Source organism: Cystoisospora suis (genome assembly GCF_002600585.1).
Source record: "Cystoisospora suis strain Wien I chromosome Unknown contig_5281, whole genome shotgun sequence".
Lineage (NCBI taxonomy): Eukaryota > Apicomplexa > Conoidasida > Eucoccidiorida > Sarcocystidae > Cystoisospora > Cystoisospora suis.
Genome location: NW_027158071.1, coordinates 19,444 through 34,363, shown reverse-complemented (window position 1 = coordinate 34,363; position 14,920 = coordinate 19,444). Strand labels below are relative to the sequence as shown.

The 14,920-nt window shown below is 53.8% G+C and overlaps 2 protein-coding genes across 2 annotated transcripts; both read right to left on the bottom strand.

Annotated features, from left to right (window-relative positions):
- CSUI_009078 (helicase associated domain protein) lies at positions 1-14,873 on the bottom strand (the record flags this gene model as incomplete). Its single annotated transcript, XM_068069197.1, has 12 exons — positions 13,762-14,873; positions 11,963-12,118; positions 11,520-11,592; positions 10,181-10,355; positions 8,923-9,724; positions 8,103-8,491; positions 5,804-6,807; positions 4,969-5,151; positions 2,598-3,902; positions 2,024-2,307; positions 1,238-1,523; positions 1-223 (listed from the first exon to the last, which is right to left on the bottom strand). Coding segments are annotated over exons 9-12 (2,088 nt in total), but the record flags the coding sequence as incomplete, so codon positions are not given.
- CSUI_009079 (uncharacterized protein) lies at positions 12,224-12,934 on the bottom strand. Its single transcript, XM_068069198.1, has one exon. The coding sequence runs from the start codon at positions 12,571-12,573 to the stop codon at positions 12,253-12,255; it is 321 nt and encodes a 106-aa protein (XP_067918830.1). The 5' UTR covers positions 12,574-12,934; the 3' UTR covers positions 12,224-12,252.
- Positions 14,874-14,920: the final 47 nt, after the last annotated feature.

Here is a 14,920-nt window from a genome sequence, read left to right as displayed (position 1 = left end):
TTCTTCCTCTTCGTCTTCACTACGCGACTCGCCGTATACACCAACACGCGGGCCTGAGCATTTCCTGTTTTTACTTGATGAGGCCGTGTTAGCCTTCGACTCCAGCTTTTCTGTGCCTAGGCGTCTGCCCTGAAGAGCGTGAGGAGCAATGAGTTCTCCAACAGACAAAGCAGCCACTAAGAGGCAGCAGAGACCTACGCAGTCCCAGCCGAGGCGGTGGGACCTGAAAATCACGCAGAGAAGAAGAAAACGAATGCCGTCTACCATCTTTCATTTAAAAGCTTGCGCGCCATGCTGGATACTGTTGTTTAATAACCGAGCTTGGCCTCACGGCCCTTTTCCGATAGAGCACGCAGGATCAAAAGTAGTACGCCTAGACACATGAACGGACAACTTCCAAGAGTGCTCTGTCATTACTCTTTGGACTTTGGGTGTCAGCTAGTACAGGCGTGCGTCATCCAGCAGAAGCGCAGAGCACCCCTGAGTGGAATGCGCCCTGCGGCAGACCGAGCTGGCGCGTCGTAGTGCGCATTCCCGGCGAAAACAATCCTATTGAAACGAGGAGACAGCCCTGTCAATTCTGAGATGGCGCTGCACCACAAAGGAGTATGCACGCGTGCGAGCTCTGGTTTTGCTCGACAACGTCAAAAATCAAAAACCCCCCTGATATCATCTGTCTTTGTCCACCCCCCGTCCGGACTGAATGCACAGGGGCGTTTGACCACCGATAGCTTTTTCCTCGTCACACTACGCATTGCGTGTCCGGCACTCGACGGCCCGAAAGACCTTTATACAACGGCTCTCGCGCGCCAGGAAAAACATTCAGCTTGAAGCCGATACAACACGCCTGCCAACTTAATCACCCGAGCATACAGGCAAATTCAGCTCCCGGACTTGAAGTCGCCGAACAACCAAGCCCTTGTTCACTGGCAGATGCCTCCTACGTCTTCTAGACCCAAGGCGCGGCCACCAGCGTGTCCCCCCGCGCGCGGGCAAAGACAGCTGTGAAGCTGTGCGTCTGTGTCTTTCACATCGGTGGCAGCAGATATAACCTTCTCCTCTTTCCTCTCCGGGCACACAGGTTAACCTTAGCTACAGAGACCGCCGAGGAATACACGAACGATACACCCGGATATCTTCCATAGTGTACGGGGGCAGACAATCAAACACTTTGTTAGAAGGTAAAGGAGCCCGCTGTCGCTCCAGAGGACGCCAGCTGAAAATAACCCCCGCCCACCTGAGCGAAGCAAGAATTAGCATTTTGGCGTATCGTGGAGGTATCGGTAGCGCAGCCAAGCGCGTTCCGAGGCGCGTGCACGTGTCTCCGGGAGCTCCGCTTGGAAACTTGCTATCTCTTGCTGGGTCCTCCGCGAGTGCGCCTCCTTTCCCGTCCTGCCATCCCCGAGCAACCTTTGCCGGCGCTGGCTGGAGCGCTCCAAGGGACACTAGGCGCTCCCGGGCAGCAGACAAAGCCGCCGCAGGAGGAGATGAGGGGAAAGGAAAAACCGAGACGCGCGAAATGCCTGTTAGGGAAGCAGACAACAGAAGCGAAGGCGGACAGCGCCTGTCCACGCTTGAACGAAAGGGCCGCACGCAGCGACTGGAAAACGCAAGTCTACCACCCTGACCCGCTGGAGCGCTAGGGGAGGTGTACAAGAAACGGAATGGAGCATCCACCCCCGAAGTATCTGTCGGAGTGGGAGGGCACATCACACCGCATGACCAGCGGCGCCGGTAAAGTCCATAATCAGAAAGATCTTTCCGGCGCCGCAGACAAACAGAAGATCAGACAGATATCACTTCACTAGGAACCGTCCCCAGGCACGGGAGACGGCAATGCCTCGACACTCGTTTTGATTCGCAAGCCACTATGTGACCTCTTCGGTTGCGACATGACCGGCCGTGCCCAGGCACCGCGCCGAATAGACTCGTTCTGTAGTCTTGGTGAAGTTGTCATCTAGGGAAAGACCGAACGTAATGAACGTGGCCGGGGACGGCGAGAGACGAGTCGGCTTCCACTTACCTAGATTCACCATATACAGAAGAAGGGAATCCAGAGGTGTTCGGGCTATTGCTGGTTCGCTGTGTGGCTCGAACACATGCTCATAAACACTCGACGAATACAGCCGGTAGCAGAACCCTGCTCCGACACGGCCAGCACGTCCAGCGCGCTGCAGAGCTGATGCTTGGGTAATGAAGCAGACTCGGAAACTGGAGACGCACGACGCCGTGGCAGTTCCCTGTCTGCTTCCGTCCTCAGAACCACCAAAAACACGTCGCTTCTCGCGGCCGGTGTCAATCACATACCTGAGCCGCAGAAGAGAAACAGAAGCGGTCGTGCGAACATGAAAGGAGTGATTCGGAATACCCTGAGCTGTAGGTGTGCTCGTAGCGCAGTCCGCGGACACAGGAGTGCACCGAGCTCATGCGGGTGATTCAGCTCAAGGCCAAATGAGTACAGTCCATCAGCACAAAATAGGCCTGCGGTGCATGCGCCTAAAAAAAAGTCTACCATTCCACGTGACCGGGCTACACCGCGCGCCAGTGCAGACCTGATAAGCTTTGCATACTTGCGCGACGGCAGCGTTTGAACGCACCTCACATTGGGGAGTGTGATAGAGGTCTCCGCAACATTTGTAGCAACGATCACAATACGTTCGTGAACTTCCGGCATTCTGAAAGCCCGCAGCTGTTCCCGAGGAGAAAGGGCAGCGTATAAGGGCACAGCTGTAAGCTGCGAAAAAAGGCTCAGGTCGTTTTCTTTCGAGGGAGGGAGCACCTCCCCTGAAACATCTCCTGCCGGTGTCCCGGCGCCGCTGACACATCCTTCGGCAGAGGTACTATTCCGGTTTCGTTTCCTTAGCTTCGTTCCCGAAGTGATGCCGGCGCCACCGGCCCCGCGCCAGCCCACTTGAGCACGAGAACGGCTGGTGTAGTCTGGCAGCTGGGGACCGTCGCAGGCGGCGTCGACGGAAAGAGAAAAGGACGCGCTGCTTTTCTCGCTCTCCTCGCCTACGCCCGAAGGAAAGGAATTGCTCGCTTGATCTACCGAAGTGGCTCCAAAGACAGATGGAACCAGACCAGAAAAAGTCTCGCCTTCGCCGTCGCGGTGTGCAGAGAGACAGTTTGCTACCACATCTCCCTTTCCTTGCGCTTCGCCACCAGCAGCACTACTCTTTATCAAGTCCACCTTCTCCCATGAAGACGACGAAGAAGACAGAGCATTATCGGCACGAGCAGAAGTGTCGTCTGCGTCCTGTTCAGCTTCAGACTCACTGTCGACTACCTGCCAACTCGAAGCTGGCCTCGTCCCCTTTTTTCCGGAGTAACCTGATTTCTTACGGCGTTCTTCTAGGCCGAAGCTGAGAAACTCGGGGCTGTCATCCTCCTCTGCTTCGTGACCTGCTTCACTTGCACTGTTTTCCTGAGACGCATCACTGTCCATATCCTCTCTCGCTCCGTCACCGCTTTCGGAGTCAGACGGCAGCTCAAACGCCTCTTCTCCTTCCTCTTCCTCCTCACCTTTCTCCTCGCAAACTGGTCTAGGCTGCCCTTCATGGTGGCGTTGGAGTGCCCCCTGCGGTGCCACTCCCGCGGTCGTGGTGCTGTTCCGCCGAGAAGCGCTCGTGGCATGGGGAGAGCCCACGCCGCGGCCTCTCCCGAATCCCGCCGGAGCTGCTTGTCCACGGTCGTTTGGTAACTCGTCTTGAACGCGGCCGGCGAGGTCGGCTTTGATGGCAGGGGTGTGCTGTGGCTGCCTTTGGGCGCGCCGTTGTTCCCAGCGGTTGAGAGCCTCGACAACTACTTCTACTTCCTCTCGTCCAGTGACGAAGACAAGTATCGAACCCGGGGGCAACTTGCTAACAGCAGAAGCAACAACCGACACAGGCATGTATGCTCTTCTGCGAGTTCCCACTGGAGCCCAGCCACGGAAAAACCAAGATCTCCCAAGAAAATGATCAGCAGCGTATCAGAAGCGAATGATCTACGTCGGTCCTATACGGGCGTACGACGTCCCAAACAACTTAGTCAGCACCCACAAGGATAGATGCCAGTGCAGAAGCCATATTTGCGGGTAGGACAAATTAGTCAGCGTACCTGAGTGCCTCCGACAGTGAAGGCACTTGTCCGACCACTTCTCACCTCTCATGTAATATCTCCACTCCAAAGCGTATAGACGCGCACAAATCATCCGGCTGGTATTCTTGGTGCTCTGAGACTCAGGTTTCACGTGGTAGAGACAATCATGCCTTCTTTGACTATATAATCTGACTTCTGAAGATACACTGCCTGTTCGTACCCCTAACGCCGTCGCAGAGAAAAACTGAGCGTGTGGCGCAATCGCTACGCCTGCGTGCGTGCCGCCTGTCAGCTCTGTCCCTCGAGATGCACCCGGCCCCCACAAGGATGCATCCATGTAGACATGTTTGAGACTGCAAGAACAAGCTCATTGTTCACCGAATCTCTTATCAACTCGGCCAGGGGGACGGAGGGGTGCAGAACCACCCACTCATCCTCCTGATGGGCATTCTCGGGCTGGCCCGTGCTGCCGAGATACAGAGCCATCCCGGGACCGTGCACTCCGCCTCGCTGTCGCTCCCGGTGACCTCCTATACCGCGAAGCGAGGACTTCGCTTGCTGACGTCACCGTTGAGCCTCATGCCACTGCCGCACAGGGCATTGAACACCCACTCAACGCTCTTCTACTTCTAGAGGAATATGACTATTGAAGACGATACAAAAAGCGCGGTCCTCCAGCCATAGACTCGTGCACCGTCTTCACGCCCGTAGAACCCATCACTAAGCCCCTCTATAGCCAAACAAATGCAAGGGCAGGCTGGTCGACCAGCTACGTTCCAGAGTACTGGAGGGAGAGAAAATTGACAACTCTAGGACCACTGTAGCGATTTGACGAAGCTGCTTGCATGCAAAGCGACACACGGACTCCCTAGGGGTCGGTGTCCTTACCAGTGAGCCTGTATACATTTTTTGATGGCAGCCTGGACGTAGTCGTCGGGGGTGCGACGTGAGAAGAATGACGTAACGTGAAACTGCTTGGCAGGAATTTGAAGAAGCGACGGGGGGGGACAGAACAGCTTTGCATTGTTGGAGAAGTCTGACGCGCGTAGAGATGCAGACATGATGACGAGCCTGCAAAAACGGAAAAAGAACGTGCCAGCTCACTACGAAACTACCGAAGCAATTACAGGCACTGAATAAGCTCTCCACTAGCTCAGCTTCCACACGCGCTATGCTCTACCCAACTTTCAGGAAACAAACCCCGTGAGAAACCAGCAGGACAGACCGAAGGCTGACTTTCGCAACGTTACTAGCCCGCGCGCACCAAAGAGAATGCACTTCCCGGTGCGTACTTCGGACACGCAAAACCCTTTTGCTGGCGGAGGCGGACATGAAATACGAACAGGTAGATGTTTGACTTTTCAAAAACACCGGAGAACGACCTGAATGCTCTGAAACATGACACTAGCCTGACGTGGAGGTCCTGCAAACTACCCTTTCAAAGAGATGTGTACTGCTCCTCACAGCAGACGTGGCTGGGTCTCACCAGAGATATGGGGTCCATCAGTACAGATGTACGATAGGCGCTAACGCCCCACCGCACATGGACAAGTTTCCTCACAGTGACAGTGTGAGCGAGCAGAAAACTTAGAAGTTGGCGGCAAGGAGACAACGAGAAGATGCTGGAAAACATAGATGGATACATATACATATCTGCGACAGGGAAGGAGGGGAACCCACGCAAGGATTTCGAGGCAGCGTGCCACTAAAAGGGCGTACTCACTTCAGAGGAGGAAGAGCCAGGTCGCCGGCTTCGAACTTAGCTCGCCGCAGCTTCACCACTCGAGAAAGGAGGCCGATCAGCAAATCTGTGTTTATGGATCTTTCGTGGGCTTCATCGATTACAATACAGGCATATTCGCTTAGCATGTCCGCGAAGAGAACACATGCAAAGAGGCGCCAAAAAATATTAAAGCGTCGTGTTACGCAACTGACGCACGCAACATAACACTCCCTCGGATACTCAGAACGAGCCGCCAACACGACGCGAAATGTATGAAGGGACTGTGGAGGGCAGGGCCGCTGACGATCCTCCGCCGGCACGTGCGTAAAGCGGACTCCGATAGAGCTTGTCATCTAGCTTGCTCCCTCTGTTAACCAAAGGCGGTGCCCCTTGGCAGGAGTAAGTGATTTGGCAGTCCGGGAGGATGTACTCGTCACTGCACGTGCAGCTACGTGGCAAGCATCTGTACACGCGGCTTTGACGAGTTCAGTCTCCATATAAAGTCTTGCTATGCGGCTACGCGAAGCTCGTACACCAAGGGCTGAAACGGAACACAAACGCCCTCGTGCTTCTTACACGCTGGCAGTGAGCCCAGACTTTCTGACATCTAACAAGAAACCGGGTAACCTTCACTGCGGAGGTCGGCCTCCCAGACAGTCTAACAAGTCTATGATTATTGATTCCGCGGCCGGTGCGCCCCATGTGCGACCACTGCGAGCTGCTGAACAATCGCCGTGTAGGTTGGCTGCTTACAGACTCTCTTTCTGGGAAACGACACGAGACATGGGTCCCTCACGCGCGACCGCACAGTGGAAAAAACCGGTATCTCCTGTCCTGAAGGTGGCCTCGGCAGCCACGCCACCGCCACGACAGAAGTCCGCGGAGAATGATCCAACACAGTCTTACGAGCAAAGAAAATCGCGCTGAATCTCTCGCAGCAGCACGCCATCGGTCATGAATTTGATGCGGCATTCCGGGCCTAGGTTCTCACTTCTGTGTCGAATCTGCCATCATGAGAACGGCACAGGAGAGCAGCAGAAACAGGGCGGGCGAGCAAGAGTTCTCGACAACAAACTGTCATGCCAGGGCAGTCAGCGGAGACTCCGGGTGATTTTCCCAAAGGGCCTCGCTTGCCTACGATCTTGCAGATCCGCTGCTCGAGATGCCTGCGTGAGCTTTTCCACCGGGTGCCGAGGGGTCAGCGCAGAATGTTTCCTATTCGTGAACGCTGGCGGGAATACAGGACGGGAGAGCCATTGATGTGAAGAATGAGTTATGGGCAACTCAATGCTTTACGACGGGAAAAACGGGCGACTATATCGACACTTGCAAGGACAACGCAGGTCACTCCGTCGGCGTCCTAAGAGCCTCAACTGACTCAGACAGCCATCTGCCTGGATTGTTCGATGAAAATGGGTCGGTACTGGAAGGTGCAGCAAAGCGGGATTGTACACTCAATATTCTACTGCCCTGAATGCAGCCCATCCGCAGGCGCCTGGCTTCGTAGTATCGTTTACGGTTCCAAAGACAATCGAGTGGCTTACAAAGACCACAACGCTTTCAGGCGTCAGTCTGCTCTGCCGCTTCTACGTCATAGGACCCCAGCGGAAAACAAGTATGACTGTTGCTCGCGCTAGAAATCAACAGAGTAGAGTGACACCCGGAGGTCTCTGCGCCTCTACCAGCCAAGTCAGTGCCTCCGGAACTGCACTGTAAATGATGGTCCGCAGCTAGACGCTGCACACCAGCTGTTCCTTCGAACAGACATGAGGAGCGTACAGTTCCGCATAGGCAGCTAGCCGGCACTGCCGATATCACTGCAGCACATCCCTAGGTAGCAGCGTAGACGGAAGGGAGATGACCAACGCTCCGCTAAACAGCACAGATCGGGGGAAGAAATTTCCACACACAGTAAATTCAACGTGCGGCGAATACTGCGGTGAAAATGCCTTGCCATCACCGCCCTACCGAGCTTGTGCAGAAAAAGAATCTATCCAGCGGGGTGAACGCGGAGGGGTCCCGTGGCGGAAAATGTCTTCCAGCAAGAAAAGAATGATTCGATTTTGTGGCGAGAGTATTTCAGTACACATGCTCTTCATAAAAAAGTGTGTACAATTAGCAGAGTCAGCGCTGCCCTCCGTATCGACGAACTGACATGCAGTCCTTCACGGACAGTGCCTGTCTCCCCACACACTGCCTTTTGTGGCACTTTACCGTGGCGGAGTAAATGTACTTCTTGACCAAAGCACGTCGGCTCCAGCGTACCCACCGCCCCGCTCGTATCGTGCACCATGCTCACCCGCAAGTGGCGGTGCCTTCAAACAAACTACTCACATGATAGCCGACCAGTTTGGAGTTACCGAGCTCCTCGCCAACTCGTCTAGAAACCATGACCGCAGCCACACGCCGTGGCTGCGTTATTCCAATCTTCAGCGTCAGAGAAACGGGCCTGGTAACCCCGTGTTCTTGCCCCGCAGCAGAGTCCGGGTCGCATTGACTCTGCCAATCAAGCTGCCTCTCGGGGGCGACACGGGTTGCCTCGTAGCTGCTGCGCTCGAGCGCGGAACAAGGAGTGTGCTCGCTTTGAAACCCAGACAAGTGAGATGGAGTTTCGGCTGGAACAGTAGTAACACGGATGCCGGTCAGTGTGGGGTAACACACTCCCGCCTCGAAAAGAAACTGAGGAATCTGGAAAAGAGAAGCAATGAGAGAGCGGAGTCGAAGAATATAACGCCGTTCTTCGATGAGCATGAGGCGCTGATAGTGGCAGAGTGAATTTGAAATGCCTCATAGGTGTCATACGGGCTAAGGAGATGTAGACACTTGATACAGCACGAGACCGGGAGATCGACAGCACGTCTTGGGCAACTCGGAGAGCTTCACTACACCGACGCAAAACGCTCCCCTTCTGCGTCCAAATCATGAAAAGGTGTTCAGTATGAATGCGGTAACAACGATTGAAGTTGGGACGCGCAAGGGTGTTGCAGAGGCTACGGGACGAGAACTAGTCCTGTGTGCGTGCTGTGATATATTGGTCCTCGTTACTGCTGTCGCAACACAGACGACAGCCGTCGCCAAGAGAAAGCTCACTGCCCTCGCCTCCCACTGAATAAACCCACTTGCGTGCTTTTTCCGGAGCCCGTGTCGCCGCAGACGCAGAGGACGTCCACGTGTCTGCGTTTCTTCATGAGCCTCTCGATCCGTTTTTTCCGTGCTTCTTCTCTCTGGCAGCGTCTCAGCCTCCGCCCTGTCTTTTGTGTATTCTCTGCGGTGCACTCTTCGTCTTCTGTCTCTTCCGCCTCTTCATCATCTGAGAAGACTTCATCATCCGCGTCTTTTGTACGCGGGTGCTCCTGTTGGGTGCAGAAGGCTACGAGACGGCCCTCCACCTCAGCTGCGGGAAGCTGCAACCGTCTTGCTTCCACCTCTGGAGTCCGCCGGATGTGTGACATGGCTAGCAGCGGGGCATACGTGACCCTCGCCGCCCGCAGCGAAGAAGAACCCCGACGCTGCGCTATGCTTTCAGAGCGCCCTACACAATTGCCTCCTGCGGTTGTGCCGGTCTGCAAACCTGATGACACAGGTGTGTAAGTAGTCGGCTTGCCCGAGCGATTCCCCGCTACGAACTGCATGTTCTCGACACCCAGGCGTGACTTCTGTGAGGTTCCCAATGAAACCTCGACTTTGCGTCCCTCAACGTGACCCTCCTGCACGCTATCACGCGCAGAAAAGTAACCCTCGTCTTTCTCTGACGCTCCTTCGGCCCCAACGGTTGTCTGTGTTTCTGCCTCGTTGCTCCTATCTCCGCCCGCTCCTCGCTGACAATACTGTCCGGCATGCTTCTTGCTTCCTGTTTCTCGGTCTTCGCCCGCAAAAGTGGTCTCCGGTACTTGATCCGACAGCTCCTTCAGTCGCAGTACCCTGCCGTAAGCACACACGGACACACACACGAACAGATTCTTCCTAACAGAGCTGTCCCACACACAAGAGAGACTACTGATCGTAGACGTGACAATAATCGTAGGCTGGGCTTTAGACAAGTGAACAGATTCTCGAAAGACAGAAGGTGTGAGGTTTTAAGCAAACAACATAGGCCTTCGCCTTCACCCCATACAAGAAAATGTCGGCTCTCCCAAAACCTTCCTGCAACGGACTGCCGAATCCGCGCCTTCCGTTATTCATCGCTACGCGTGCACAGTCGCCTGTCCGCGCAGATAGTGCAGAGGGAGGGGAAAGCAAGGAGCCGCTGACGCAGAAAGTGAATTGATAGCAGCGGTCCACCAGCCCTCGTGTATTTTCGTTTCTTAGTCGAACTGCTTTAGCACCTTGCTGTCATCACATCACGAACTGTAAACCCCTAGATAAAGTAGAACCTACTGTATCTTCTTCTCCGCGCGGGCCTCGAGCCGCTGTCGTTTCTTCTTCGTTAGAGGAAGGAGGGAAGAAACCCCGGTGCTGGAAACTCTCCCCTGTTTCCCCTCTTTCGCCTCCCACCTGGCATTCTTATTGTTTTTCTCAAGCATGGACTGGTTCGTTACATGGCCATCTGCAGCTGCGAAAAAAGTGCAGGGACGGTCTGTTTGGTGTGGAAGCCTGCTGCGCTTCCATTTCCAATCGGCAAACTCAAGGAAATAAGAGCCGGCAGATCGAAATACTCACAAGTAGCCGTGCCCGAGAGAGTCGATCTGACCAGCGCCAGCTCGTGCGTGCTCTTCTCACAACATCTCAGGTGTCTCTACGCTTTCTAGCGAAACCGCCTTCCGCCCGGTGGCGCTGGGACACGTGGGTTGCACGTGCTTTCATACTGAAGGAGTTGCAGAGGATCAATATGCCACGCAAAAACCACGGGAGCGATACGCCACCGTCGGTGTGCATTGAAACTGCACCCGACGCCGCTGAAATCCGTGTCTAGGAACCAGTACATGCAGTCAACGGAAAGCATATGCAGAATACGAGAGGCGAAAACACCGAGTCCAAGACTGCGGAACACGACGCCATCATCTGCACGGAGCACTCCGGTCTCACGTGCACGCTAGTAGTCACCTCAGGCCGATCCCTGCACACATGCACCGCTTTACCCTCCAGACGACAGGTTACCCGTACACTCATCCAGACATCTAAGAAGCAATAACTCTCGAAGCCCCGCGTACGGATGACGAGGTATAGCTACGATTTCCCTTTTGTCGCAGAGCGAGCAAACTGCAATGAGTCTTGTGGTTCTTCGAGACGCAGGACTCAAACGGCAACTGTCGTCTCACAGAGGGACAGTGTAAAGCACCCAAATCTGTCCTAATGAGTAAATAGTCAGACCCGCGTAAAAATATGACGAACGTAGTGCGGACTAGAGCAGTGGCATCACCAGACAGCGCGTGCACGTTGTCGTCTGCCAGTAGATGACGTGCTGCAGCCCAAGAGAAGGATCCCGCTGCGGCAAACAATGGCTTTTCCTTAGTCAGCTGAAGGTGAAAATCCACCGCGCACACATATAAACATGCCGATTATAGCTCCAAGGATAGACACCCGTGTGTCGGTCCGGAGTGAACTCTTACCCACTTACCCCTTGTGTGCATGCACCTGCATGCACACAAGGGGTAAGTGGGCGATCGGGTGTTTGAATCATCATAGTCAAGGTGAGAAAGCAAGGGGATGGTGCGTTATCTCGAGATACCTGAAACTCGATCGTACCTACATCCTTTTCTTTTTGCAGCTGACTCACCTGGAGTGTCTAAGCGATAACGCTGCAACTCAGCCATGATCTGTTCTCTTTGGGCGTTCGCTTCGTGCTTTCGCTGTATCAGCAAGTTGGAGCAGACAGCATCGCGCCTCAAACATGGGCAGCACGAAATACACAGTTTCGGTGCGTCCCCACACCCCGTCCTGGGCCTAAGACCAGACAGGGGGAAAGCTATCGATCGCGTGCGAACCATGTCAGGTTCACCCACCACACCCGAACCTTCCGCAATACAAGTATCAACATGAGAGACAAGGCACATGATTATACACTGCACAAACAAAAGAGTGGTGCAGAGCTAGCTACAAATGACACATCACCTCGCCTTCAGCCTCCGAAAAAGCATCGTTCCCACTGCAATCATCCTCGAGTGAGTTTTCCGGAATTGTGACCCACGAACTCCGAACCCCGGACTCAGGGACAGTTACCTGGATCTGCTCCAGTTTGCGGCGTTTCCGCTTCGACATTTTCTGTTTTCCTTCTTCATGTTTGTCCTCCCCGATAAAAGTACCAGGAGGCTGCCGTGAAACTGCTCCTTTCTGAGGTAAAAGCACTAATGGGTTCGAGTCCCCCGTGTCCCCGTTCTGTTGGACATATGACAACGAGAAACCCAAGTGCACAGGGACGGTCTCGTCACCGGTACCGTTGAGGTGGTAGGGAGCGGACAAACACACTTACGCACCAAGCAAAACCACGACCACGCACTGCGAGTGTTTCACTAGGGACTGTTTGATGCTTCACGCGCAGGCGCGAACCTCAGAGACAGCACCGAAAAACTTCTAGGAGATACATACTTTTTCGAAACAGACATCGCGCACCGACGGCCAAGCAAGAGATATCCAGTGCATACGGGAAGAGAAGGCGGACACGTGTGATTGTAAGGGCGAGTGATGTCGGAAAAGATGGAAGATTTGAGCGTGATAGCATGAACAAAGCAAGAAGGTTCCCGTGGATGAGATTTGCTTTCCTTCCACAGTCGCTGAAGCCAAACTAAATCAAAATATCCGAGTTTTTCTGGAGGTGTGAAGAAAATACTCATTCAAAGGGTCTCTGCTAGGAATGCAACTGACCAGGACCGAGAAGTTTCTGGCCTGACTTCTCCCGATACACGCCGCAGGCCCTTTATCACAACGCTGACTCCTGCTTGTCAAAAAAAGCCTAGTGCTGCAACCGTCACGACGTGACACGCAAGAATGGTTTGCTGCTTTGACGAGCGTGAAGTATTCTTTGCAGATGAATATATGTAAGGTACATACTAGTTATTCCTTAGAACGTAGAGTAACTGTATGGAGACAAAGATTTTCGACAGTAGGAGATTGATCAGGTCGGAGATACCGAGAGAAAGGTCGGACCCAGTCATCACCGTTACATGTCGCTCCGCGGGGTCGTCCTCGGTTTTTATCTACTGCACCACCTGTCTCCCGCGGTCTTCGAGCACTCCATGGAAGTGTTACAGGACTCAAAGCTCAAACACCGGATTCCATGTGAAAAATCGGGTTCGCACGGGAGAACAAGGCCAGACATGCAAAACCTTTCTTGCAGATGCTCTACACCCTCCACCGAGAAGAGGGGGAACGACATAAGCCCCAGCTCCGAGTTCGTGACTGGACAGCGTTGTGACAGAAACAACACCAGACAGTTAACGCCACTCATCCGATTAACCGCTTTGACACAAGTCAGTGGACGAATATAGTGCTGCACGGCTAGACAAGACGACGCTTCATAGTTTCATAGGAGCGTCGCACGCAAGGGCATGGAAACTTCAGGTGAACTGTACGAAGAGATGTGCTGGATGGAGAGAGCTGCGCAAGTCAAAACAAAACATAGGGACCCAGGCGAATGGGAAAAATCACTAGGTACGCGCATTCGAATACACGGGCAATTTATCCCAAACAGACTTAAGAGAGAAGCAAGGAATGATACACTACACGATTAGTCTGTACGCTCGATTGCCCGAGAGGTAAAGAGATATAAGTACTGATCTGCTCTCAGCTAACGAACGCCAACCAACAAGCCGTAGAAGCAGGTATATATATATATATATATATTTGTATGTGTATACCTACATACAGACGCAGACCTACAGAAGCGGGAACAGATGAGAGTCCACACTGAAAGTCTTGAGCCGCGGAACCCCAGAACGGAACATCAGAGACACGTGATGAGGACTCCCCGCTCTACAGGGCTACATTCATAAAAGACAAGATTTACACCAACAAGGTCTTACGGTGAAAGAGGGCGCCCCATCATCCAGTGAGGTACCCGGGTCAAAGAAAGATGCATCCAGGAGAGACGCGGAACTCTCCTGCTGTGCCCTGTTTGGACTGACGGCGCTGTTCCCGGAGAGCGCAGAGGATGCAAAGGCGGCCGGTGAGAAACAACGTAGGTCAGCAGAGCCGGGAGAGGTGACAGAGGTTAGACTCTGTGGATGTGCTCCCGCGAGGACAGTGGTAGTACATGGAGAAGACAACTTCTCCAGTGTAGACGCCGTTTCATGAGGGGAGACTGCCGCATCCGGCAGTTGCCCTGGAACCCGGCGGTACTCCGCTCCGACTGGTCCTTCCCTTACCCCACCAGAACCACTTTGAAGCTTTACGCTTCTCTTTTTTTTCATCTCGAGCACAGGCACCGGTAGCAACTTAGCCAAGACTCTAAAAGGGGTATGTACGCACTTTTTGGACAGTCCCCACACGCAGATTGATCTATATCTTGTTCCGGGGCTTCGGTACACAGTTTACCGTACGGAAAAAAAACACAACAAAACACGGCATATCACTGTCTCGGGTACAATGCTAAGAGCCTTATACCTGCATCAAAGCAATAAGAGTTCATTACACGTTGAGCTTTCCGTCAGTCCCGAGGCAGCTCCCTCGATGGCTCGGATCGCTTCCCGCCCGGCTTCTCCGCTCCTGTGCACGAGAGAGAGCGTCCACGTTTTAGCCTGTACTTGCTTTTGAAAGCGTGTTCATGGCAAGAAAGTTTCTTTGTGCATCGAATGAGAAGTATCGATGATGTTCACGTGGCCTTGCGAAGCTCAGGCGTGCATTGAATTTCGCCGGCAGCCGACACACTAGCTGAGAGGACAGAGGCTTCTTGAGAACTCTCCGCTGTTGTGCACTGCTGTGAAGCAAGCAGACTGCGCCATTACAAGTGTTCCTGCTTCGTATCGTCACAATACAACGAAACACTTGGGCAAGCCCAGTCACGCGACCAGCACAAAGACTCAGCTTAAAGAGGACGAGTTTCAGAAGGTCCGCCCAGGAAAATATAAAGGTCCGTCCTTGCGTAATCAGCGCCGTGTTGCAAGCGAAACCTTGGACGCAGGAGGAAGCAGCCAAGAGAACCGTTTTCTGTCGTTCTGACGGCTGATCTAGGAGGTGAGCGCA

Bases quoted from the DNA above. Each gene is read 5' to 3' on its own strand.
- CSUI_009079 (XM_068069198.1), bottom strand. From the start codon at position 12,573: ATGAGTATTTTCTTCACACCTCCAGAAAAACTCGGATATTTTGATTTA.